The 27701-nt window shown below is 42.7% G+C and overlaps 1 protein-coding gene across 1 annotated transcript in view; it reads right to left on the reverse strand.

Annotated features, from left to right (window-relative positions):
- rfx6 (regulatory factor X6) overlaps positions 1-27701 on the reverse strand; it is a 52172-nt gene that overhangs the window by 15821 nt on the left and 8650 nt on the right. The window contains exons 4-12 of the mRNA XM_008120413.3: positions 26737-26798; positions 21568-21645; positions 21104-21131; positions 8766-8873; positions 6149-6226; positions 5939-6052; positions 4678-4727; positions 2437-2596; positions 476-620 (exon numbers count right to left, since the gene is read on the reverse strand). Of these exons, the coding sequence (XP_008118620.2) occupies positions 476-620; positions 2437-2596; positions 4678-4727; positions 5939-6052; positions 6149-6226; positions 8766-8873; positions 21104-21131; positions 21568-21645; positions 26737-26798 (823 nt within the window). The remainder of the gene's footprint in view (positions 1-475; positions 621-2436; positions 2597-4677; positions 4728-5938; positions 6053-6148; positions 6227-8765; positions 8874-21103; positions 21132-21567; positions 21646-26736; positions 26799-27701) is intronic.

A 27701-nucleotide genomic window follows, 5' to 3' on the forward strand; every position in this document is an offset into this window, starting at 1 on the left:
TGGACACCATATAGACATAACCTGTAGATAATTTTTGCAATATTTTAATAATATGGTGAATGAAACAAAGCTTGTACATTGAACCATCAGAGAGCAATTTTGGATTTAGGAATCTTTTGGATTTAGGAATTCTGGATAAGGAATGTACAACCTACAATGAAATAGTGATCAATACACTGCTCCAGCACAGAAAAGAGGGAAGCAACTGATTAAATGATACTTCAGTAGTCCACAATAAACAATTTCAGAATAAGATCTGTTCTCCCATACAAGAGAGAACTATATAAGTCTGTCTTTGAAATTGTACTCAAATGCAAATGGATATTTCCTGGCATATACATTTGAATTGATCTTTGCAGTCATAGAACAAAAACCATGAGACAAAAGCTTAAATGTTTTTAAAGTATTTCAAAGATGGCCAAATGCCCTGCCTGTGAGAAAACAGTAATATTTTATAACATAATCACAAACTTACATTCAATGTAGCTCTCCCCATCTGAGTCCATGCTTCCAGAAACTGCAAGCAATGCCTGAGTCCCAATACTGTAGAGATCAACTTTGTCAATATCAGCAACCATGGCATTCACAATGTGTTGATCAAAAAGAGCTGGTCGAGCAATCTGTGAAAAGGCACCAGGGGAAAATATACTGAAATTGTCATTGGTGGCAGGGATGGCACAAAGGGCAAGGCTGATATAATAGTTATATCCTTTTAAACTATGTTTCAGAAAATGGTCTTTTATACAAAGTGGGTACTGGGTTTCTTAAAATTTTCACCCAATTAGATACTGGTATTTTGAAACAAATATGGAATGCAATGAACACCAGCATTATAACAAAAGTTCTGGCTGCTCATGCTAAATTGACAGCTAACTTTGTGGATGGAATGAAATTAGCCCAAGGTAAGCCCTCTAGCAGAAAACACAAAACTGAGCTGGAGAATTTGGAAGCAGATGTTAAATCTGTCTATTTTAACCATTCTGGGCTTTTTGTGTCCTGCTGATTCAGACTAAAAGTCCATTAAAGTTCAACACCGTGTTTCTTGCAAAAATCTCCCAAGACAGTCTACTCTGAGAAAGTCCATAAATAGATATTGAAGATAATGGTTCGTTCATGATGTCCATAAATACAGAGGTACTCTCATGATAATAATAATAACAACAACAACAACAACAACAACAACAACTTTATTTTTATATCCTGCCTCCATCTCCCCGAAGAGACTCGGGCGGCTTACATGGGGACGAGCCCAACATCAGCATAGGTTAAAACACAATCCATGAATTAAAACAATGTAACAAAATAAATATAAAACAAAAGAAAACACATCAAAACTTTTAAAAACTTGGACATAAAGTACATATGCAGAGAAGGAAACTGTGCAGAACTCTGGATAGGGCCCATAAATAGTATAAAGGCAATCAGGAAAGGGCGAGGGGACGGTCTTTTCACTAACTTGAAAATGAGTAAAAGATCAAAAGGTCCATGACTTTTTTAAAACTATGAACAACTTTTTTTAATGTCAGGGAAAACAGATAAGGCAGATAAAGGAAAAGGCAGAGAGAACACTAAAAAGAAAAGAGTTGTCTACAAGTAACAACTATGTCAGACAACTACGATACGAAGCAGAACACTACAATGATAATGTAAGTTTTTCAAGTTACATTTTGACCAAACTGCATCTCAAATGGTTTGAGTAATAACCCTTTAGATGAGCATTCTGTTTAACATAGCTGAGAATACTGGTAGACTAATTGCTAGGTTCTTAGCATGTAGTATTACTTCTGAAAGAGATTATGTCTAGGAATACGATTTTACCAACCCCCAAGGCACAGTCACTAAATTGATATAGTTATGCACACAGGCTGAGATACTGCATCAATCAAATAACCACCTATAGTTTAGCTCCCCATCTGACCTCTAAAACCCATCTTCAAAACCAGACAATTGTCTAGTGCAATGGTTCTCAACCTGGGGTCCCCAGATGTTTTTGGCCTACAACTCCCAGAAATCCCAGCCAGTTGACCAGCTGTTAGGATTTCTGGGAGTTGAAGGCCAAAAACATCTGGGGACCCCAGGTTGAGAACCACTGGTCTAGTGCCATAGAGATCTTTGCTGCTGCTGGGTGGGGCACAACAGGATGACACAAAGAGCCCATTTTCACCAGCAAGTGGGACTGCAATGAAAAATTGGGACAGATCCTGCTTCTAATTCTCAAAGTGTCACTCACAGGGGCTGGTGACATCATTCTGCAGCACCCTGTGGCATAGACTCCCATTCCTCAAGACAACTAGGTAGCTTTTAAGGTGGGTTTCAGGGCATGACAATAACACCACAATTGCAAATGAGAATATGAAACAATTACAATTTCCTGAGTCTTTTATGAAAGCATAACTACCAAGGTATACCATTTTATGGTATTTAATCTAACTTTACCTGGGCTAAGTGCAAAAAAGATGTTTGTCGCTTCAGAGAAGATACAAATCTTCGTGCAATTGGTAGCTTCTTTGTTGTGAGATCTTCTGGTAAATTTTCTAGTGATGAAACAATCCAGTGTTCCCAGTTTTTAGCAAAACTTCTAATATCAGCCAATAAACTGAAAGGAAAGGGAATAAACAAACAACACCCTAGACTCTTGTGATTGTCTCACAAATAGAGATGGACAAATCTGTCAACTTCACTTATCCCTAAATTTAAATATTTTAAATGTAAAATTCTTTCTATGCTATTTTTGAAGGAATTTGCAAATTGGGTGCATATTGTAAAAAAAAAATTAAACAAATGCCCTCATTCAGGGTCAATGAAGCCAACAAAACATTTAAGCATTCCAATTCATCTATAACAGTGGTCCTCAACCTGTGGGTCCCCAGATGTTTTGGCCTACAACTCCCAGAAATTCCACCCAGTTTACCAGCTGTTAGGGTGTCTGGGAGTTGAAGGCCAAAACATCTGGGGGCCCAATGGTTGAGGACCACTGAGCTATATGATAAGCTAGACCTCATTGTTTGATTTTTACTGACAAGCCATATAATAAGAACCCAAGATCTTCTAATTAATGGTTCTCAACCTTTGGGCCTTCAAGTGTTTTGAACTTCAGCTCCCACAGTTCCTTATAGCTGGTAAACTGGCTGGGATTTCTGGGAGATAAAGTTCAAAACACCTAGAGGCCCAAAGGTTGGGAACCACTGTTCTAAAGGCTAAATCTAACCTTTGTGGTGAGGTAGAGTAGACCCATTGAAATCAATGCAACTTATGTGATTAGCAGTTAATCTTATTGTTGGCCTGCATTATATGAGTCCACACTGCAGTATTAAACTTCATTACAGGGCAGAGTACATGGGGCCGTTACATGCCTTCAAATTGACTTTGGCTTATATCCAATACATTCTATTTTAACCTCTGGGAAATGCTAATGTACAGAAAGGATTTGCATGCATTCATTGTTTAGTTAATTAGTGCTATGAGGTGGGATGACTTTAACTTAAAGTTCAAAACACCTAGAGGCCCAAAGGTTGGGAACCACTGTTCTAAAGGCTAAATCTAACCTTTGTGGTGAGGTAGAGTAGACCCATTGAAATCAATGCAACTTATGTGATTAGCAGTTAATCTTATTGTTGGCCTGCATTATATGAGTCCACACTGCAGTATTAAACTTCATTACAGGGCAGAGTACATGGGGCCGTTACATGCCTTCAAATTGACTTTGGCTTATATCCAATACATTCTATTTTAACCTCTGGGAAATGCTAATGTACAGAAAGGATTTGCATGCATTCATTGTTTAGTTAATTAGTGCTATGAGGTGGGATGACTTTAACTGAATACATATTTGACTTCCATCTAGCATTTAGCACTGCTGAAACTGACTAACCATTGCTTTGGTGCTGCATGTAAACCAGCAAGGCGGAGATGATATTCAGAACTACAAGCTAAATGGAAGGATTTACCAATAAGAACCTTATATACAGTACTCCTCTGTACATAACAAGACCTGGTTGCTCTTGCTTGAGGAGGAAAAAAAAATACAAATGAAATCATCACCACCACCACCACAGTCATCCTTGTCATCCACCTTATTAATCAAAAACTTAGTTTAATTTGGGCTCACAAAAGTACTGTAACTGACAAATTATATTTAAAATTGCTTTCAAATGATCATGACTGCTCTTCTTGTTTTATGTCAGAACCCTTTTTGACGTATCCTAAGTAGAGCCAAAGCAAAGGTGGCAGGACCATAGATACAGAATAGTGAGAGACGAGGGAAGGATAAAGTAACAGGAAGTGGACCCAAAGCAAAGGCATCAGGGTAGGTTGGGACAATCAGAACATTTTCCCAGCTCAATTCTTTGAATGTCTACACAGCCCTGATACACAGCTTTCCTGTTTGTAGTTTTGTGCAAAAAAAATTATGGCTTGAAAAGCAGTTGTAACTTGTAAAATAATTGAGTATTTAAACCATTTTCTACATTAACCACATTGCATTCTATAACAAAATGCTAGCTGTCTAGCTGTTCCTTTTGTTATTACAATTACTCATACCTTTAGGTGTAGAAGAGCAATTTTTTAATATATATATATATATATATTGTTAGGTGAAGTATTTTTCTAAGTTATTGATAATCACAATGTCTGTCTTTATGCCCTGAATAACAACATCATATGCAGATATTTACCTACCTTTCTGGCATCTCTTGCATAGTTGCAGGAATTAGGACATCTGTCAGAACCTTGAATATAAGAACAGGAAGATGAGTATCACTCTAATGGCTGATGCTTTGTCTATGAACTTGTTGAATGCAGTCTCAATTATATGTGAAGTGTTTTGAATAGTGTAGGATCACACAGGAGACCTCTCCAGCACAATTCTATGGTCAATTACCACCAGAGGCAGAGAGAGGACAATCTCTTGAGGAACCACTACCATGTTTTCCCAAAAATATGAGTGTCTTATATTAATTTTTGCTCCCAAAGATGTGCTAGGTCTTATTTTCAGGTGATGTCTTATTTTTCCATGAAGATGAATTCACATTTATTGTTGAACAAAAAAATGAACATTTATTAAATACTGTACAGTAGTTGTCACCACAAACCAGCATAACTAGACAAACAGAATCCTATCAAGAATTTCTTGTTACTACCATTATTTACATATACAACAATCTATGGTATGTACATTTACCGATCCTGTATGCTCTGGTGTTCCGTTTGGCGGGCATGCTTCCAAACAAAAACTTTGCTAGGTCTTACTTTCGGGGGAGGTCTTATATTTAGCAATTCAGCAAAACCTCTTATTTTCAGAGGATGTCTTATTTTTGGGAAACAGGGTAGGTCCTTCTGTGTGATTCTATGATACACTTTGGCCAGAGGACCACAAAACTTTCATTTTTGGTTAAAGGAATTACAGATCAAAGATCACAGTCAGCAGCTGTGCTTGGCTAGGGCATTCTAGGAGTTCCCTATATGATCCTTCCCTATCTGAACAATGATATTTGCCCAGAAAGTAAAACACTTCAGGATTTCCAAGTCTCTCCATGCCATCTCCCAGATACATACAACCTCATCAGATGGGCAAAGTTGCCCATCCTATGGCACTTTGACTTCACTTGAGGTATGAAGCCCACCGGCTCCCATCACACAATGTTGATCTACTTCTTGCGGGGCTCCCTTCCTCAAATGAAGTTGAAGTGTCGCAATAGGCAGTGCTGGCAACACAAGAGGCTTCCCATGTTGCATAGGAAACAACCAGAAGAAGCCAGGCACAACACTTTCCTCTGTGGAGTGAGGTGAAGGGCAAGACAGGTGATGTGGGGCAATGCATTTCCCTCGCCTCCCACCGGGCCCTGCTGGATTAGCCACAATGTGTGCCAAATCCTGGCCTCAATGTGATGAGGTCCATAGTCAACTTCATCAGATGTATTATTTTAAACATACCACACACCTTGTATAGTATAGAGTCGCAAACACAGAAGATGTCAATGATCACAGGGTTTTCAAGCAGGGGAAGAAGGTGGTCAGGCATTCCTTGCCAGAAATGTAACAAGAAATGCTGGATCTATGGAACAATAAGAAGAATGCTGCTCTGAGTGATATGCCAGCCATACCTCCCTACAGTAAGAAACATATATATATATACATCAAGAAGCCTCACCTCTTCAAAGTTGCCATTAATTGCATTGTCAAGGACACACTGGCAGTGGGTTTTATACATCATGATAAGGGTGTCTACCTGTTTTAACAATAAAAGAAAATTAAATTAAATTAAATTAAAAATCTTTTCCTATATTGAAAGTTCTAAAGTATAGCTGTGCATTTTGGGGGCAGGATTGAAATCAGGTTCAGAAATTAGTGAGGCGCTATTCTTGCTTTTGCAGGGGTTGGCTTTATAATTGCAGGGTCTTTTGTTAATAATATTTTGTTGAAGTGTGGGTTCATGTGAGGGTCATGATTCTTCAGATGCTTCACGTTCTATCTCCAAATTTCTAGATGTTAATTCTTCCCGTGAGAGTATGATCGCTTATTACACTATGTTACAAAATTCCGTTCTTGGTTTGAAAGTGTTATTTCTGTTTAATTGTGCAGTACCACTGTATATACTTGAGTATAAGCCTAGTTTTTAAGCCCTCTTTTTAAGACTGAAAAAGTCCCCCTCGGCTTATACTCGGGTGAGAGTCCTGGTTGGCTTATATTTGGGTCAGCTTATACTCGAGAATATATGGTACATTTATTATTTTTCTCTATTATTATTGGTATTATTACATTTATTATTTTTCTCTATTATTGTTGCTACTATTACATTTATTTGACTCTATTTTTATTATTATTATTATTATTATTATTATTATTAATACATTTATTATTTCACTCTGATATTATTATTATTATTATTGCATTTACTATTTTACTCTATTTATTATTACATGTATTATTTTCCTGTATTTATTATTATTATTATTACATGTATTATTTTACTCTATTTTTATTACAAGGATAAATAAGTGCATTTACATTGAAGAAGATGAGAATAATGATTTGATCAGAGTTGGACAGTCTTATCTTAAATTTGAGCTTTATGTAAATATTCAAAAACATTTAACCTTCTGATGCCTCAGTTAATGTAATTTTATTGGTATCTATTTTTATTTCTGAAATTTACCACCCTTGGTTTACACTGGAGCCAATGTTTTCCCAGTTTTTTGTGGTAAAATTAGGTGCCTCGGCTTATATTCGGGTTGGCTTATACTCAAGTATATACGGTATTTTGAAAGTAATTGTTATATTCCAGAAACTTCATTTTTGTGGCTGCTACAAATTATGTTGAATTGGTTGAGACTCAATGAGATATTCACTGAAAAAACTATAGCAAAATGTGCTGCAGGATCTCCCGTGACAATATTGTTGCAGTTTAATTAACTTTTTCTAGGTTTTTATGACAGAACCAATTAGGAAATGACATTTATAACCCAGGAACAAGAATCGTGTTACAGAGCATTATCTTTTGCATTGATAATCAAGCCCATCTATCAGGGAAAATACATAAAAAACTGGATACAAATTTCTGTCCGCATTTATGCTCAGAAACTGATAAAAATGAAGAAAAAACTCAAATAGGAAATACAAACATTATTGAAAGTGAAACGGAGAGATTAATCCACCCCCCCCCCCCCCCCAGAATTTACTTGGTAAAATCAGTTAACATAAATATTAGTTTTTTCAAGTTGAGGAATTACAATGTTGTCTCCACTTATTTTAGTGCATGATTAGAGTATGATCACTTTGCTCATTTATGCTTAAAGCCTTCAAGTAAGGGCAATTTGGAAGCTGAAGGTCTTCTTTACAATCAGGTGAACCTTCTGTGATATACACTATTGCTCACATAAAGACTGCTTATCTTTCCAGGAAACGGTGACTGGATCTACCCTAAATCTGGGTTATATGGTCAGTGTAGACCTATATAATGCAGTTTAATTGCATTGAATTGCATTAAATGGGTCTACACACTAACCATATAATGCAAATGTACACTGCACTATATGGCAGTATGAATCAAGCCTAAATTGTCATAGTTGTCTCATTTGCATTCCTAATCTTTCCTGGTTTATATAAACTTTGCCCCCTTAACTTCACAAAGGTACAAAATGATGAAAAATGCAGGAGAGAAATAATATTCCTTACACTGTTCCCCAAGTTTAACATCTAGCATTCCAGTCACAAAAAGTCAAACATTAGGGGAAAATCAGCAAGATGGAGACAGATATTTAAAATCTCAGGAATATAAAATCTGCTTTTGTTTTCAGCCTGTTTAACTATACAATAAAGTAAGTAAAATACTTGAGCCATTTTGAAGTTACAGTGAACAAGTACGCTATCTTCCAAATCTATTCATTGATAAAAACTAGTTAGGAGGAAAACTCCATAATTTGCCCAAATAGCTTGCCCCTGTCTTATCAGTGCTAAATTAATCCTTTGGTATTTGCTGTGGATAGGACTCCTAACCATTTCATTGTTTTGCAGTCCTCAAGTCAAATACTATCTGTTTGTAAAATATTAGTCAAGTTAATATGTAAGTAATTGAACCACCTTCCAATGGAAAGGCAGTTAACAGGTGATATGAAAGATCTGCTCCCTCTATAAATCAGTCAAGTCTATTTGGCTATAGATATTTTGAACTGTTTCATGTCACTACTGTGAAGCCTTTGAGGGCAGAGGGAAAATAAAGGGGGCAGATCTGGAAATCAGTTCTTTGTACAAACACTTCACATATTTACCTTTTCTTTAGAGATGCACCTGTCCAGAACAAGATGCTGAGCGCTGGGGAATTCTGGAAGAAGTGTTCCTGTTTTGCTGCTCAGGGAATATTTCCGGGTGAATCCACCCTAAAACAGGTGAAATGTCTTTATAAGTGAACACTGCATCCCAGCTACACTGTTACTAATATTACAAAGAACTAAATTAATTTTCATATGTTTATTGGTGACAAGTTATGTATACACAAAGTCGCAATCAAAAACTATGCTGGTAGTTGAGCATCTCACAAAATGCAAGTTGTATCAAAAACCTTCCTCAAAATAATCAGATCTATACAATCCCAGTGTCCTTTACTGTACATTGGCTAATACATATTCATACTACTATTGAGGATTAAGCAGAACAAAGGAAAGAACAGAAGACACATAGCTATACCAGAATCAAGTATTTAAAGAAGAATGCAAAGCAAGAAGCAGAAAAGGGAAGATACTGAATGCAGTTTTCTATATCATCTCCGCAAATAGCATTTTTCACTGTTTCTTTCTTTATAAAGTCTATTTCTCTGACAGTCTTTAAGGTCTCTGTATTATATTTTAATTTTCTTTATCAATTAAAGCAACACTATTTGCATATGTATAAGAATATATTATGATTAATAGTATAACTTCAGTCAAAAGTTGTATGAGCGGATGTCTGGTAACACAACAGAACCTTTGTCTCCTCTACTTTGCCATTGAAGACCAGCATGGTGTAGTGGTTTGAATGCTGGACTATTAGTTTGAAGACCAGGTTCAAATCTCTGCCCTGCCATTGAAACCCACTGGGTGACCTTGACCAAGTTACACTCCCTCAGGGCTCAGATGGACCACAAAGGCAAAACCCTACTGCACAAATCTTACCAAGAAAACCCTATGATGGGTTCACGTTAGGTCATCAAAAGTTGGAAATGACTTAAAGGTACACAGCAATAACAAGCATTACTGTTCACCACAACACTCACAAGCCTGCTGGAAAGACTGGAGGAAATGAACTTACATAGTGAAAGCATTCATAAAAGATATGAACCAGATTAAATAAAATCCCACAAGGATGGTAAAACATTAAAAAAAAATCTGGACGTCCCCTGGACAATATCCTTGCAGACGGCCAATTCTCTCACACCTGACATGGAAAAAAAGCTTATCCACATGCATTTTTGCACACTGGCACCCAGAATTACCACACTGGTCTGACAAATGTCCATTTACCTTTGCACTATATCTACTGACAGGAGCCAGCCTCTTCAGGAAGGATTTCAATTAACATTTTAGATTTGTCCCTTTTTTTACAAAAAGGATTTGCAAGCTGTACTTTGTACAAATATTGAATTATTCAAATATAGATAAGGAGCTAAATGGAAAAATGTTTGCTGACACTCTTGTCTTGATGTAAACATTAGGTTGCTTGAAAGATGATAATAAGTTAATACAACTGAAGTCAAACAATTTCCTATGAATATTTTGTGATTTCTTCTTTAAAAACGATAATAAGAATAACACATGAAATATCTTTCTGGAAATATACAAATATTCAGTGTCTTTTTTGAATGGGATAAACTGAGATTAAACATTGAAAATAATGTGATGTGGCTATTTGTTTAAAATCAAAGGAAATATTCACATAAAACTACAAAAGGAAAGAAATTACCATGACATCACAATGAAACTTGCTTTATTACCAAATTAGGTCATTGGTCCATTAAGCTTGGTACTGAAATCATGGCCATCTTAAGAACATTATAGCTCCCGGGCAAAGCAGTGCACTGCCTACACAAACACTCACAGGAATGAAAATGTAAATGATTGATAAAATACAAACATATGTTTATTGGTACCTACTAGGCTTGCTCAAATAATTCGATTTCCCCGTTACTCGTTACTAATTCGTTACTTTTGTAACTTGTGAAGCAATATACGACCTTGATTGTCCACACGTCTGGATATCGCGGTTTCGAACCGCGACAGGCCGTTTTTCTTATTTCGTCGGGTTTTTTTCGTTGGGAAAAAAAGGTTTTGCAAATCACCCAAACTTGTGTAAGTGCACTGGGGCAACCTAGCGTGTTGTTTCCAACTTGTGGCCAATCAGAGAGCACGTTTAACCCAGGGGAGGGGCTGGTAGTACGTCCTGAATGAAAAGACCGTGCACGGGCGCCTCGTGGCTCATTTCGGCTCGGGATCAGCAGAGAGAGGGTGGGTTGGGAGTGAGATTCCGTAGGCAGGCAAGATTGCTGCGTCACAGCTTCCTTGGCTGAGCTAGATCTACATATCAGAAGACCGGGAGAAAAGGTTGGGTGGGTGAGGTGGGGTGGGGTGGGAAACTGTTGGGTGTTTCTGATTTTTTTTTTCCAAAGGGCCTGTGGCCTTTTTTCCCCACAAGCTTGGCGTTTGCATTTTCCCACCCGGCCTGCAATTTTTCTGCTGCGCCATTACCTGTTGCGGGCGGGGTGGGCTTTCGTTTTGATTAGGATACTTTTCTTTTTTCAACGCTAGTAGCAAAGTCTGGCAAAAGGGTTTTTGGAAAAAAGGGAGCCTGATTTTGCTTCCTTTCCTTCTCGGCTGCTCAAGTAGGGCTTTTGGTCTGTGCCAGGGCCGCAGAGAATCAAAAGCAAAGTCTGGCAAAAGGGTTTCACATCCCATCGTCCTTTGTAGAACAACACCTGTTTTGGGAAAAAAGGGAGCCTGATTTTGCTTCCCCCTCTTTCCTTTCCTTCTCGGCTGCTCAAGTAGGGGTTTTGGTCTGTGCCAGGGCCGCAGTGAATCAAAAGCAAAGTCTGGCAAAAGGGTTGCACGTCCCATCGTCCTTTGTAGAACAACACCTGTTTTGGGAAAAAAGGGAGCCTGATTTTGCTTCCCCCTCTTTCCTTTCCTTCTCGGCTGCTCAAGTAGGGGTTTTGGTCTGTGCCAGGGCCGCAGTGAATCAAAAGCAAAGTCTGGCAAAAGGGTTGCACGTCCCATCGTCCTTTGTAGAACAACACCTGTTTTGGGAAAAAAGGGAGCCTGATTTTGCTTCCCCCTCTTTCCGTTCCTTCTTGGCTGCTCAAGTAGGGGTTTTGGTCTGTGCCAGGGCCGCAGTGAATCAAAAGCAAAGTCTGGCAAAAGGGTTGCACGTCCCATCGTCCTTTGTAGAACAACACCTGTTTTGGGAAAAAAGGGAGCCTGATTTTGCTTCCCCCTCTTTCCTTTCCTTCTCGGCTGCTCAAGTAGGGGTTTTGGTCTGTGCCAGGGCCGCAGTGAATCAAAAGCAAAGTCTGGCAAAAGGGTTGCACGTCCCATCGTCCTTTGTAGAACAACACCTGTTTGGGAAAAAAGGGAGCCTGATTTTGCTTCCCCCTCTTTCCTTTCCTTCTCGGCTGCTCAAGTAGTGGTTTTGGTCTGTGCCAGGGCTGCAGTGATTCAAAAGCAAAGTCTGGCAAAAGGGTTGCACGTCCCATCGTCCTTTGTAGAACAACACCTGTTTTGGGAAAAAAGGGAGCCTGATTTTGCTTCCCCCTCTTTCCTTCTCGGCTGCTCAAGTAGGGGTTTTGGTCTCTGCCAGGGCCGCAGTGAATCAAAAGCAAAGTCTGGCAAAAGGGTTGCACGTCCCATCGTCCTTTGTAGAACAACATCTGTTTTGGGAAAAAAGGGAGCCTGATTTTGCTTCCCCCTCTTTCCTTTCCTTCTCGGCTGCTCAAGTAGGGCTTTTGGTCTGTGCCAGGGCCGCAGTGAATCAAAAGCAAAGTTTGGCAAAAGGGTTTCACATCCCATCGTCCTTTGTAGAACAACACCTGTTTTGGGAAAAAAGGGAGCCTGATTTTGTTTCCCCCTCTTTCCTTTCCTTCTCGGCTGCTCAAGTAGGGGTTGCTGCAAATCTCTTTCTCTTATATTAACCCTATCAAGGTCTGGAAAATACAGGTATCCCCTTTTAACGTATAACAATAAGAACAACAGCAATAGAAGGGTTTGCGGCAGTTAGACCCAGAACACATTGCCAATCAAGAAACAACACATCTTTCCCCCCAGTAACACAATACTTTCCTCCCTTCTGTTACCTGAAAACACTCCCGTTATCATGAAGCGTTCAGCTGAACACGGGTCTGGTGGAGCAAGTCCTGCTAGTGGTCAAGCAACACCCCGGACACTGTGGGGGGCCAAAAAAGTTAGGGTGGGTCCCATCCGTCTGGAACGCGGAACGATGGGAGTGGGTGGACTTGATGAAGAAGCTGGCTGTTCGACTGCTGAAAGTTCACAGCCCTCCACCCGGAGCCATTTGTCGGTTGGAGCTGAGACAAGTGGACAATCAATGGAACATGCAGGTGTTCCGTCCTGGAACTACAGGTGGTGGATAGTGAGGATCTTGATAACCCCACCCCTCCACCCGCTACTGACAGTGAGGAGGAGGTAGAGGAGGTAGTACCATTAAATCATAGTCTTTCTCATGCTGCTGAAAGGGTGCCCACGACTCCTATCTCCCTGGGCGTCGGCACAGTGGCTGTGGGGAGGCCAAGGTCATATATTTGGGACCATTTCCATGTCCACACTCAGCGTGCCACTTTGGCAGTTTGTAGACACTGTGGGGCAAATATCAGCAGAGGCAGAGACCTGAGACATCTTGCGACCTCGGGGTTGAGCTCTCACATGAAGCGACACCATCCCTTGATATCGGTAGGAGGGGGAGCTGCAAGCCCTTGCAGTGGCAGCATTAGCACACAAAGTTCTCCTGGTGTAGATGGTGGAAGGCAGACACAGTCCACCTTGGAGGATTGGGGCATGCCTTTAGCCAGGAAGAGAACGGGGGAAACATTACCCACACCCCAGCAGATAACCCAAAGTGTGGGAGAGATTATGGCCCTTGATCACCATCCCTTCCGCCTGGTTGAACAAGAAGGCTTCGTCCGCCTTATGAAATGCCTGTGCCCCCGCTACAAAATCCCCTCCCGTCACACCTTTCCAGAAAAGTTATTCCCGGATTGTACGAGGGCTGCAAGGAATGCATTATCCAGATGTTGCGGAGCGCCATGGGAGGACACATCCATTTTACCTCTGATATTTGGTCAAGCTTGGGAGGAGGCCATTCCTACCTCTCTCTCACGGCACATTGATGGGAGAAGGAAGGCAGTATGGATACATCCCATCGTTGGGCACTCCTCGCTTTGGAGGTAGTTGATCGTGATCACAAGGCAGAGACCATCTGCAGCTATCTGGGAAACATGATGGGGGAGTGGATACGGTGCAGGCCGGAAGAAATGAGGAGGGGCTTCATGGTGACTGACGCTGGTAAAAATATGATCAAAGCGGTTGAAAGTGCAGGATTTTTGATTGTCACCTGCATGGCCCACTTGCTTCACAATACCGTCAAGGAAGGTTTAAAGAGCAGCCGGCCAGCACCGCAAACATCGCCCTGCTGATCGAGCGCTGTAGAAAGATCGCGGGCTACTTCCACAGGAGCATCAAGGCAGCCCGGCAGCTGAGAGACAGGCAGAGCCTTGAAGGCCTCCCGCAGCACAAGCTGCTCCAGGACGTCTCTACCCAGTGGAATTCAACCTATAAGATGCTCGAACGCATGGTCGAGCAGCAGAAGGCGGTACACGGCATCTCCCTTACATTGGTTGCGCCTGTTAGCAAGCTTGTTCCAACTAAGCAAGAGTGGGACACCATCTCCCAGCTGGTAGACATGCTAAAGCCATTCAAACATGCCACAGAGACCCTTTCGGATTCAAAAGCCCTTCTTAGCCAGGCAGTGCCCATGGTCTTGGGGCTAAGGAGGCACCTAGAAAGGCTTGGGGCCGGTCGAACACTGGACTCCCTGGCTGGACCGCTGACACCGCCGGTCCAGGAGGTGGTGAGGAGGTTGTCCTTTGCTGTACGGAAACGCCTAGAGCCACTTCTTTCCAGCAAGGTCCATATGCTGGCGGCCTTGTGTGATCCACGGCTAAAGTACAACGTCTGCCCAAAAGACTTTACCGTATGGAAGGCCCAACTAGTTAACCTTGTGAGGGAGGTCTTTGCTGCCAGGGTGGGGGAAACGGGCACAGCGTTCCCTCTACCGGAAATGCCTGCCACCCCCAGCACTAGTGCTAGTGGCGAGAGTGATAGTACCGGGGAGCCGGCAGGGGGTTGCCGTAGGGTTACGGATCTCCAGCCGCGACCAGGAAACGCTTTCTTTGCAGAGACGGTGGCCATACTAGCCTGCTCGGAAGATTCCTCTTTGCTGGCTTCTGCTCAAAAGGTAGACTCGGCCGAATGCTCGGTCAACAGGTACTTTGAGGAGCCTCCTGAGATAATTTCTTGTGATCCATTGGCCTATTGGGCTTCACGTGATCACATGTGGCTGGATCTGTCGCACGTAGCCCGCCAGTTCCTCAGCTGTCCTCCCACCAGCGTGCAGAGCGAAAGGGTCTTCAGCCTAGCGGGAGATGTAGTCACGCCCCACCACAGCTTGCTGGACCCTCAAACAGTTGAGAAACTGGTCTTCCTGAAGGCCAACCTTCCCGTGTTGAATTTCCCCGATTTGGATTTTGACACCGACGCCTCCTAGAACAACAGTTCTCCTCCTTTAAGCAGCTCTGCTTCTGATTAACTTTGGCTATTTCTGTTGGGGGGCGGGGGGGTTGCCCCTTTGGCCTATGTCCAACAACTCTCTCCTCTATCCTACCATGCTTTCCTTCCTCTCTTCCCTTCCGTTCTCGTCTTTATCATCACACACCGTTGCCCACTTTCGTTTTTGGGTAAATCAATCTCTAGGGGCCGTTCCCTGAGGTTCCTATAGGTTTTGTCTCCTGTAATAATGATTCTGGATGGGAAGAAGGATATTCTGGGGGAACTTAGTCCATAAAAGCCAAGGTAGGAAATGCATCCGCTTTGGGTTCGGAACGGATTACATTCAAATCTCTACCCTTTTTTTGTCCAAAAATATTTCGGGAATGAGCCATGACTGTTAGGTCTTCTCCAGATCCTCACAGTTCCTGTACAGAAAGAACATTGTTATAATTGATGTGGATCCTTCGGTAAGACATATTTGGTGAAGGAATACGGCAGAGTCTCACTTTACAGAAATAACGGTCCATCAGAACCTTTGTGGCTGTGTCTTGCTGCATTAAGTAGTACACCTCGGCCTTGGCCACCACTTCTCTAAATTTTCATCTTTCATTGTCCCATCGCCTTGAGCGGGTGTGGTCGATGCAGTGGCCGCGGGACAGCCGAATAATGGTCCCCGCGCCCTCTGGCCGCGCACGCGGACGGTGCCGTTTGCCCGTCAGGGCGTGTGCCTTTGCGGCTGCTATTGATGTGTGGGTGCAGGTTCCCTGGCTTCTGAAGTGTTTTTTGCTGGCTTGTTGGCCGGACGATAGAAGAGGGTGGAATCACCGCAGAAAGTGGGACACCTCGGCCGTGGCCACCATTTGTCAAAATGGTTGTCTCGTGTCCCATCACCTTGAAAGGCTGTGGTTGACGCTGTGGCCGCGGGACGGCCGCCTTTGGGTCCCCTCGCCCTCTGGCCGCGCACGCGGACGGTGCCGTTTGACCGTCAGGGCGTGTGCCTTTGCGTGTGCCTATTGATGTGTGGGCGCAGGGCGTGTGCCTATTGATGTGTGGGCGCAGGTTCTGTGGCGTGGGAACTTCAGTTTGCTGGCTTGTTGGCAGGACGATAGAAGAGGGTGGAATCACACCTCAGAAAGCGGGACACCTCGGCCTTCGCCACTTCTCAAAATTGTCTTCTTTCACTGTCCCATCGCCTTGAGAGGCTGTGGTCGACGCTGACGCCGCGGGACGGCCGCCTTATGGTCCCCTCGCCCTCTGGCCACGCACGCGGACGGTGCCGTTTGCCCGTCAGGGCGTGTGCCTTTGCGGCTGCTATTGATGTGTGGCCGCAGGTTCTGTGGCGTGGGAACTTCAGTTTGCTGGCTTGTTGGCAGGACGATAGAAGAGGGTGGAATCACACCGCAGAAAGCGGGACACCTCGGCCTTCGCCACTTCTCAAAATTGTCTTCTTTCACTGTCCCATCGCCTTGAGCGGGTGTGGTTGACAGTATGTGTTGCTAATCTTCCGCAGACTCATAAGTAGAGAAACAAACCACTCAGAAACTCTGTATTGCTATTAAAAACAATGAGTTATGTCTTCATGGTTTCTTTTGTCTCAACATTTGTGCTATGTTTAAGTTCTTTGGTTTCATTTCTACTCCATTAAAGACAATATCTTTCATTATTTTACTTCCTCAACTTTACTGAAACTGTATACCAACAGAAGTCATTTCCCTCTTTCCAGCTCATCTGCTAGAGAACTTTAATAACACCAGACACACACAAGTCTTCCCTCTAGTTCAACTCCATAGAAACATGAACCTAACATCAGAGCCTTAAAACCTTCCTCTTCCAAAAAGCCTTCGAGGACTCTGTGGTGGATCGTTGCCTATTGAAGAATTGGTTGCCAGGCCAAGAGTATTTCGCACTTTATTGATTTTTAACTGTCAAACTACCTCATCTCTGTGAAGTATTCAGCCCTCGGACCAGAGCCGTGTTTTTACACCACTGTTTCTTAAGCAGGTAATGCTGTATGCTGACTGTGACAGCAGTTTTATTTTATGTGTTATTGATGCAACATTTTCTTTAATACAGAAGAGTCTCACTAATCCAAGCTAAACGGGCCGGCAGAAGCTTGGATAAGCGAATATCTTGGATTATAAGGACAGATCAAGGAAAAGCCTATTAAACCTCAAATTAGGTTATGATTTTACAAATTAAGCACCAAAACTTCATGTTATACAACAAATTTGACAGAAAAAGTAGTTCAATATGCAGTAATGTTGTAATTGCTGTATTTATGAATTTAGCACCAAAATATCACGATATATTGGAAACATTGACTACAAAAATGGCTTGAATTATCCAGAGGCTTGACGGTTTGCTGTCAGGGAGTGTGCCTTTGTGGCATGGGTTGTGGGGTGTTGGCGTGGGGCCGGCCAACGGTGGCCGGCCCCCCTGGTCTGAGGGTCTTGGGCCCACATTTCAATAGCAGACGTAAAGAAAACACGCCCTTCCCCATGGGTTGTGGGGTGTTGGCGTGGGGCCGGGCAACGGTGGCCGGCCCCCCTGGTCTGAGGGTCTTGGGCCCACATTTCAATAGCAGACGTAAAGAAAACACGCCCTTCCCCATGGGTTGTGTGGTGTTGGCATGGGGCCGGGCAACAGTGGCCGGCCCCCCTGGTCTGAGGGGCTTGGGCCCACATTTCAATAGCAGACGTAAAGAAAACACGCCCTTCCCCATGGGTTGTGGGGTGTTGGCGTGGGGCCGGGCAACGGTGGCCGGCCCCCCTGGTCTGAGGGGCTTGGGCCCACATTTCAATAGCAGACGTAAAGAAAACACGCCCTTCCCCATGGGTTGCGGGGTGTTGGCGTGGGGCCGGCCAACGGTGGCCGGCCCCCCTGGTCTGAGGGTCTTGGGCCCACATTTCAATAGCAGACGTAAAGAAAACACGCCCTTCCCCATGGGTTGTGTGGTGTTGGCATGGGGCCGGGCAACAGTGGCCGGCCCCCCTGGTCTGAGGGGCTTGGGCCCACATTTCAATAGCAGACGTAAAGAAAACACGCCCTTCCCCATGGGTTGTGGGGTGTTGGCGTGGGGCCGGGCAACGGTGGCCGGCCCCCCTGGTCTGAGGGGCTTGGGCCCACATTTCAATAGCAGACGTAAAGAAAACACGCCCTTCCCCATGGGTTGTGGGGTGTTGGCGTGGGGCCGGCCAACGGTGGCCGGCCCCCCTGATCAGAGGGGCTTGGGCCCACATTTCAATAGCAGACGTGAAGAAAACACGCCCTTCCCCTTGGGTGGTGGGGTGTTGGCGTGGGTAGAGGCTAAGGTCGCTAAAGCAGAAAACTTTGTGGGAGGGCCGGGCCGATCTCTCAGGGATGCATGCCGGCCAACTGTGGCCGGCTCAGGGTGGGGTCTTTGCTGCCTGCGGCTTTTTTCTTTCTTTTCCTTTCTTTTTGCTGCCTCTCGGCCTACGTGGTCGAGTTTCCCACGATGCACCGCATCTCTCTTCTCTCGCGGCTGTCCTTCCGCACACTTTTGGGCAATTTTTCCCAGATCCTTCCTTTGGGGCGGGGTCCTCTTTTTTTTCCCCTCTCTCTCTCTAGGGGATGCATGCCGGCCAACTGTGGCCGGCTCAGGGTGGGGTCTTTGCTGCCTGTGGCTTTTTTCTTTCTTTTCTTTTCTTTTTGCTGCCTCTCGGCCTACGTGGTCGAGTTTCCCACGATGCACCGCATCTCTCTTCTCTCGCGGCTGTCCTTCCGCACACTTTTGGGCAATTTTTCCCAGATCCTTCCTTTGGGGCGGGTCCTCTGTTTTTTTTTCTCTCTCTCTCTCTCTAGAGGATGCATGCCGGCCAACTGTGGCCGGCTCAGGCTGGTGGTCTTTGCTGCCTGCTGCTTTTTTCTTTCTTTTCTTTTCTTTTTGCTGCCTCTCGGCCTACGTGGTCGAGTTTCCCACGATGCACCTCATCTCTCTTCTCTCGCGGCTGTCCTTCTGCACACGTTTGAGCTATTTTTCCCAGATCCTTCCTTTGGGGCGGGGTCCTCTGTTTTTTTCTCTCTCTCTCTCTAGGGGATGCATGCCGGCCAACTGTGGCCGGCCCGGCTCAATGTGTGGTCTTTGCTACCTGCGGCTTTTTTCTTTCTTTTCTTTTCTTTTTGCTGCCTCTCGGCCTACGTGGTCGAGTTTCCCACGATGCGCCGCATCTCTCTTCTCTCGCGGCTGTCCTTCCGTTCATATTTGGGCAATTTTTCCAAGATCCTTCCTTTGGGGTGGGGTCCTCTGTTTTTTTTTCTCTCTCTCTCTAGGGGATGCATGCCGGCCAACTGTGGCCGGCGCAGGGTGGGGTCTTTGCTGCTGAGATAGACATTGGGGTTCGGATCCCCACGGGGATTTTTTCTTTCTGCTTTTTTCTCCATCTTGGACATTGTGGTTCGGATCACCACGTTGATTTTTTCTTTCTTTTTGCTCCAATTTTTCCCACTCCCCCTGCCAGTGCTTTTAATGGATCCAAACCCTCATGTGTATCTCTGCAGCTAAGCCCCCGCCCTACTGCTTTAGGGAAAGGGTCAGGGGTGTGGGATCCATGCCCCCATGTCTATTTCCACAGTTTAAGCCCACGCCCTGCTGCTTTGGGGAAAGGGGCGGGGGTGGGAGACGGCCCACGGTGGCCGGCTCCCCAGGGGAGTGGGATCCAAGCCCCCATTTTGCCATCAGGCGATAAATCAAACCAACGTCGCACAAATCTTACATTTCTTGGGAGCGGGAGGGGCTTGACCACTGTGGTATAATGGCCTCCAATATGGATGCCTGGGGAAAGTCATTGCGCATTGTGGCAGGCAGCACAATGTGTCTCTTGGCCAATGGCCCCCAATGCCCTAACATTTTGACAGATTTACGGGCACTGAAACAATGTTGCACAAGTAGAAGAAGGACTTTCACAGTGAAGGAACCCCTATTGAACATTTAAAAGCAGGAACAGATTTTTTGCAATTGGTAAATAAAGTTTTTTTATATGAACTATAAAATTGCGCAATAAATCTTAGGAAAGGGCAAACGCTCTGCAATTTAGCGAACAAGCAGGGTGGATTGTGTTCTCCCACTGTACTAAATTTGATCAGTATAGCTGAAAAAATGAGTGCAGGAGAGCCCCCTAACTCCCCCCCCCTGGGCTGTTTTTGGGCAACTGCGCATGCGCGTCCGCCATTAACGAATTAATTTAGAAAATAACGAATTTTCGTTAATTTCGAATTTTTTGGGGGGCTAAATTCGGAAATGACTTCAGAAACGAAACGCTGCCCCCCTCTACTTTTGAAACGAGTTTAGAATCAATTTTTTCGTGGATCGCTCAAGCCTAGTACCTACAACAAAATCAATGCTCCTTTTCTCTTCCTCCTCTAAAAATGCATAAAGCATGGGTGAGATCAATTGAGAGCTTGGAGATATTAACCTGATTCCAACTGTTCTCAATTCAACTAGAGTGGCTCCACTGAATAAAAAAAGATTTATAGAGGTGTTGGATTGCAATTCAGCTATGGATTCAGTGGGTCTACTTTGGTTTGGACCACCAATATTTAGGCCATGACCAAAAAAAATCGAGTACATTTTCAAAAATCTTGAAGGGATTCTAGGAATTACTGTAAAAAAAACCCCCACTTTCCCAGAAAATGAGGTGCACAGGCTTGAGGCTGGAGAAATTAAAGCCTGATGTTTCAAAGAATGTGTTGCATCCCAAATTCGAAAACAGAGGTGTTTGTCCCTGTAGTCCTTACAAATTGCATCCGTATCTAAAAGATCAAGCAGCATAGCACATGTTACTTACCTCATTCTTCATCTTGCTCCCAGAAAACCTTTGAAAACCAAAATACATTACTTTTAATTTGGGGAAGAACATGGAATGCACATGCCAAAAATAATTTCCTTGTATTTTGATATGGCAGTATAGTGGGACCCTTAGTATCCGCTGGTATTTGATTCCAGGACCTCCATGGACAGCACCTGAATGTCTGGAAATTCCCCAAAACTATTGCACATGCCATTGCTTTTGCTATTTCTGTCCCAGATAGAACTTTGCATGCAGCAATCACATCTGAAGAACATTCATATCTCTGAAAATCGTCTTTAAAACTGTTTTTAAACAAGCACCATTTATACATTCACCAAATTGTCATCAAGTGTCAACTAATCATGTAATTAAAATCAAGTAAGGTATATATTTCAATTAGATGGGAGTGATTTATGATCATCTTCCAACAATATCTTAGCATTGTAGGCCTTCTACCATACCTTGTCAAACCTTTCCCAGAATACACAGAATGATAGTATGCGCTGCTTTCTTTGATGCCAATTCCATAATAGTGATATCTGTAGGAAGGAGGAACCAAGACAATTAGAGGATTATAAAAAAGGATATGAAGATAGGAAAGGTAATCAAAACTGATGCTTAACTTTTTGTATCTGTTATATATTTGTTATGTTACATTTCAGTAATGTAATTCCAGGAAGTACTCAGTAGGTGCTTTTTTTAAAAGTGCCTTGATACTAGAGCATCTGTATACATTAACTTGTCTACAGTAACAAAACAACCCAGGCTCATCCCAAATGGACTGCTAGTCAGTGACGGTAAAGAGGAGGTGATGTAGTCTTGGCCCAGTTGGACAGTGTGGACACAAAAGTAGCACTGTAGGAGATTTGTCGGGTACATCTGGCCACCTCTTGTGGCCAGTTTGGAATATTTAGCAGCCAGTCTAGACTAGCCCAATGGCCAACCTTTTTTTCCCCTTTTCCCTACTTGCCAGTGCTGCTCAAACTGTTGCCTGGGAAGTATTTCACAGAAGAAGAGGGTTTCTGCAGGACTGGAAGACTCATAGTGAAGGCAAGTATTAAGAAGGATCAAATGATAGCGTAGCTGGCTGGGTTTTCAAATATCAGATTGAAAATAAAGAAATAAAGTATGTTCATTTCATTAAAAATGAACATACTTTATTTAAACATATTTTACTTTAAATAATGAAATATTGGTGGGGAAAAACCACAGACGCATCTCCTGGATAATGTTTTTGTCATTAAAACCCCATTGAGTTTACATCTTACATAGAAGTTTCATCTACATAGAATCATAGAGTTGGAAGAGACCTCATGGGTCATCCAGTCCAACCCCCTGCCAAGAAGCAGGAAAATCGCATTCAAAGCACCCTCGACATGTCAACATCTCTCTTCAATTGCGGTGCCCAGAATTGGACACAGTATTCCTGACCAAGGCAGAATAGAGGGGTAGCATGACCTCCCTGGATCTAGACACTATACTCCTATTTATGCAGGCCAAAATCCCATTGGCTTTTTTAGCCGCCACATGACATTGTAAAATACAATGTAAAATAAAAATATTATAAGGTATTATAATATGTATGAATTGACATAACATTTTAAAAATACATTTGTATAATACATTTTATGTATCAGATGCTATAAAACAAAGCCATTATCTCGCATGGACTTGGGAGAGGAAACAGATTTATGGGAAGGAGTGGATAGATCAGATTTGTTTGCTTTAATGTCTAATTGTTTCTCTTTTGCTGAAACTAAATAAAAGCTCCACTGCTAATCTTTGGCTTCAAGATTGGCATCAAGATTTTCAACAAGACCCAGAATAATTGACTTTCTTTCACCCATCCCTTGCCATGTGCATGAACATATGTTCCTACGCAAAGAGCCACCCTGACAGGAACATATGCTGACACAAATGATGGCTGATAAGGCAATGATACGATTAAGCTGCTCAGGGACTAGCAATAACTCGTTATCGCAAGGCCAGCTGCCATATCAGTTTTATTAACCCACTAAATCACTTTTAATAAATAAGATAATGCCTTTCAGAAATGGTGGAGGGAGGAATTAAAATATAGCATTGGTCAAAGTCGACAAAGAAATTACACTGTAACATGAGCACAACCTACCCATAGTGTGTGCTTATGCATGTGCACATACATATGTGTGTGTGCTATTATCCCATGATACATGAAAATGTTGTTCCTCAAGAGTAGTCACAACTGCACAGCTGTCCCTTGGACCCCATCCAAAGAATGTTGGCTATGGTGAAATCCTAGTATTTAATTTAGGCATGACTCATGTATTTGTTATATTGATTTCAATATATTCAGCCTACTTCCTCTGGATTTGAACCATCATTATTTATAGTTTCTACCAAGAAGTCCATGCAGAATGTCATTCACAGTGGTATCTCAAAGGATTTTTCCCTATCTTGACTTTGCTTCATTTTTTTCTCTCTATCTCCCTCCCTTCCAGCCTCCTTCCTTCCTTCCTTCCTTCCTTCCTTCCTTCCTTCCTTCTTTCCTTCCTTCTTTTCTTCCCTGTTCACACTTCCTTGTTTGTTGTTCACTTTAGTTTCCATTTTGCCCTCCACACTTTCATTTGATCCATTTTTGCTTGTTGCACTAGTGAGATCTAGCAGTTGCTACAAGCCTGCACAACCTGCAATCCTCGAAGTGTTTTGGACTTCAGCTCCCAGAATTCCTTGCCATTGGACAAGCTGGCTTCTGGGAGTTGGAGGCCCAAACATCTGGAGGGCCACAGTTTGTGAAGGACTGAGCTACTAGTACTACAGAGAGACCACCACCACACCAGCATCAGCCCTCCATTTCGGTGTACATTTTAATGTTCAAGTACATTTTAAGAATGACTGCTCCAAGCCATGAAACTCTCAGGGCCCTTCCATACAGTCATATAACCTAGAATATCAAGGCAGGAAATCCCACAATATCTGCTTTGAACTGGGTTATCTGAGTCCATACTGCCATATATTCCAGTTCAAAGCAGATAATATGGGATTTTATTCAGCTGAGTAGAAGGGGCCTCAGATTTGTCTCCTGTTTCAGCCAGGGGGACAAGCTGCCCTCTCATTTGGAATCTCGTATTATACACAGAGAAATGGTTAAGAGTAACAGGTTAATAACTGGGGCAGCGTAAGGGGAGCACACAACTACTATGTTGCATCACTTCACTGGTTGCCAGTTTGCTACCGAGCACAATTCCAAGGGCTGGCTTTGGCCTCTAAAGCCCTAAATGGCCCCAGCTCAGTTTACCTGTCTGAACACATCTCCCTCTATGAACCACTGTGGAGATTAAGATCTTCCAAGGAGGCTCTGCTCTCGGTCCCATCACCATCACTGGTGCAATTGGTGTGGACGAAAGACAGGGCCTTCTCAGTGGTTGCCCCTCGGCTATGGAACTCCCTCCCTGACAAGATTAGATCAGCCCCCTCCCACCTGTCCTTCAGAAAGATGATGAAGACCTGGCTGTGGGACCAAGCCTTTGGGGCAGTACAATAAGGCAACAATAGGAAACTTCACGCTGCTGACCAGATCCAGTACAGTTGACTTGTGATGGTTTTAAATAATTGTTTTAATGTGAAGATAACTTATTTTAGTGTTTATGTATATTTATAGTTTATTTTATGTTCTGGCATTGAATGTTTGCCATATATATGTTGTGCTTTTTTTTAGTCCCCTTTGGGGTGGGAAGAGCGCAATCTAAATGTTTTAAATAAATACATAAATAAGAATATGAAGAATGTTGTGCATTTCTCTATGCTATTTGATTTCATTTTTCAATTGCCTTTTCTTGCAGTTAAGTGATACATATTTTAGATATTGATGCATGCTAATTAAATACATTCCCTTGTTGGCCTTATTTTAGAGTAAAACAAATATACTTTTTTGTAATCCTGAGATGTGTTATCTCTTTTAACCTTTTCAGAAAGAAGGTCTAATACCCTCACAATTTTTCACCTGAGAATACAGTAGACAGCATGAAAGCATACTGAGCTTAGTATGTTTTCAAAACCAGTCTTGTTAGGAGACCAACTAGCTTGCTTTTCAAATTGCTGGCCGGGCGCCCAGATTTGCCCATCCATCACCTTGTGCTCCTGCCCAATGGAGGCTCTACTGCAGCTTTGGAACACCTGTTCTTTTGATCCGAATTTAATCTACCATTGAGGAGTCTCTTTTGCCATTCATTTTAGCAAATGAAGTCATAAGCTCCCCCTACATGTCTTTAAGCTGCTCTTATTCTCTCTCTCTCTCTCTCTCTCTCTCTCTCTCTCTCTCTCTCTCTCTCTCTTGCTTCCACACACACACCTTTCCCAATCCAACCCCATTCACTTACAGGCCCATCTGTCCTGTAGCAAAGAGGTGCACACACTGCTGCTCTCTATTGCTTTTCTCTGTCCTCTTGATTAAGTTCTGAAGTTTTGTCTCTGTTGTTCCTTTCTAAAATGTTTACAGTGATATCTTACTATCCAGAACTGCCTGGAACTATATAGTCCTTCCACATACAGTTGGACTGAAACTTCCAGCCATTTTTACCAATGGATGTTCTTTGGTAGGGCTGCCAGTCTTGCAGTTCAACGTTATCTGGAGGGCTGCATGGTTTCCTCCCATGATCCAGACTTAAAGGTTATATTCCCAAGCCTACCATGCACTCTGTAGTATTATAGCAGTTTGACATCACTTTAACTGCCATGTCTCCAACTATAGAATCTTGGGATTTGTAGTTTGTTGTGGCCTCAGAGCTTTCTGATGGAGGTTAAATATCTCACAAAGCTACAAAGCCCAGAATTCCGTAGCACTAAACCATCAAACTTAATGTGGTGTTAAACTGCTTTAATTCTGCAGTGTGGATACAGCCAGAGGCCTTCTCTTTGGGGAATGTACTGACTTTCTGAACTAACTGTGTAAAGTGGTTAAAAGTCTACACTCATCTGGGAAAAGAGTGATCAAGAAAGAATGGCTTAGAGAGATGCTATACTGGGTAGTTGTGAGTTTTCCAGGCTTTATGGCCATGTTCCAAAAGCATTCTCTCCTGACGTTTTGCCCACATCTATGGCAGGCATCCTCAGAGGTTGTGAGGTATATTGGAAATTATACTGCTTTGTTTACTAGGTTTTACCTGGACTCTAATCATGACATTTGGTGTTTATTTAGTTACGGGACATGGCCAATTCCTCTCTGTTCCCCCTTTGCTTTCTACCAACTACCAAAGGGCTGCTGGGGGGACACTGCAATGACATGACTAATACTGGGGATTAGGATGGAGAGATGTGTAACTTTTGGAATCTCATTACATTCAGTTATGTAAACCTGACTATGGTAACTTTTTCATTAAACATGTGATTTACACAGCATAACAGAAAGATAAAAATACAATTTATAGTATAGATCCTCTCATTCCTCTGGATAAATCTTTTTACCAGAAGAAAAGGCTGAAAGGTTTTTATTTTAATTCTCAGAATGTCAGCCAGTAAGTTGTGATCAATGCAGTTGCCATATTTCCCAGGTACTCTAAAAGCTCTTTTTCATCATACACAAGACACCCATCTGAATAAATATTTTGTGGATTGAAGAATTAAGATTAAGAAAGATGTGAAACGTGTCTTACTTTGAATGGCCTCTTGTGCCCAGGCGTCTTGTGGTGAGAAGAGGAAACTTTTGGCGAATAGTCTAAAGGGAAATATTGATTATTAGATACCTAGAACAGGTATGCTCAAAAATAAATATGAACCAAAGGAAGTGCAATCTATGGTATAACACTTGTTCTTTTTAATACAGTATGATACCTGTATCTATGTGACCAGTATTCAACCATCACACTTATCCATGTCTGTCAAAAATGTCCTTTCCAGGCATTTTATTGGTCCTTCCACACAACTATATGGTATTCTTCGCCTGGGAGTCCTCATTTCAAAAGGGTTCACAATTACCTATGTTTTTGTGTATCCATGCAAAGTCCAGGACTATATCAACAATTGATACATGGGTTGTACAGTACATGTGAGACACTCTCATTTTTATTAGACAACCACCAGTTACCTGAATTTTTCCTAAATATAATGGTAACCCCATAAAAACTTAGCCCTTTAGTGAGCCAAGCAGGAGCCCAGCTTATATGGGCATGTCTGTATATAGAACTGAGTATAATGTCTCCAGTGGTCTTGCATAAGTTTGGGAGATGGTGACATTCATACTGATTCCCTCAGAAGTCAACCAGTTTCTGGCTTGGTGTGGTGAGAAAGCAAAGCTTCAAGACAGACTAGAAGACAGGAGTCTTAAATCTGATCTGTGATGGCATGCCATCTTTGGATACTGTGGCCTATTTGGCTGCTGTACAGATACATTATTCCCGCTCCCCCCCTCTATCTCTATATATATTGAATAATTTCATTTCCCATTATGTCCATAGTTCTGTGGAAAAAAATTACTCTTAATCCATTTGAAATCTGTAGAATAGGGATGTCTAGACGACATATGTATTTTTTCATATGTATGTAAGCTTGGTGTTTGTATGCATTTGTTTTTGCATTATGAATTTAATGTAAAAACCTACCTATTAAACCTTTAAAATTA

This window comes from Anolis carolinensis, chromosome 1, assembly GCF_035594765.1.
Source record: "Anolis carolinensis isolate JA03-04 chromosome 1, rAnoCar3.1.pri, whole genome shotgun sequence".
Classification (NCBI taxonomy): Eukaryota; Metazoa; Chordata; class Lepidosauria; order Squamata; family Dactyloidae; genus Anolis; species Anolis carolinensis.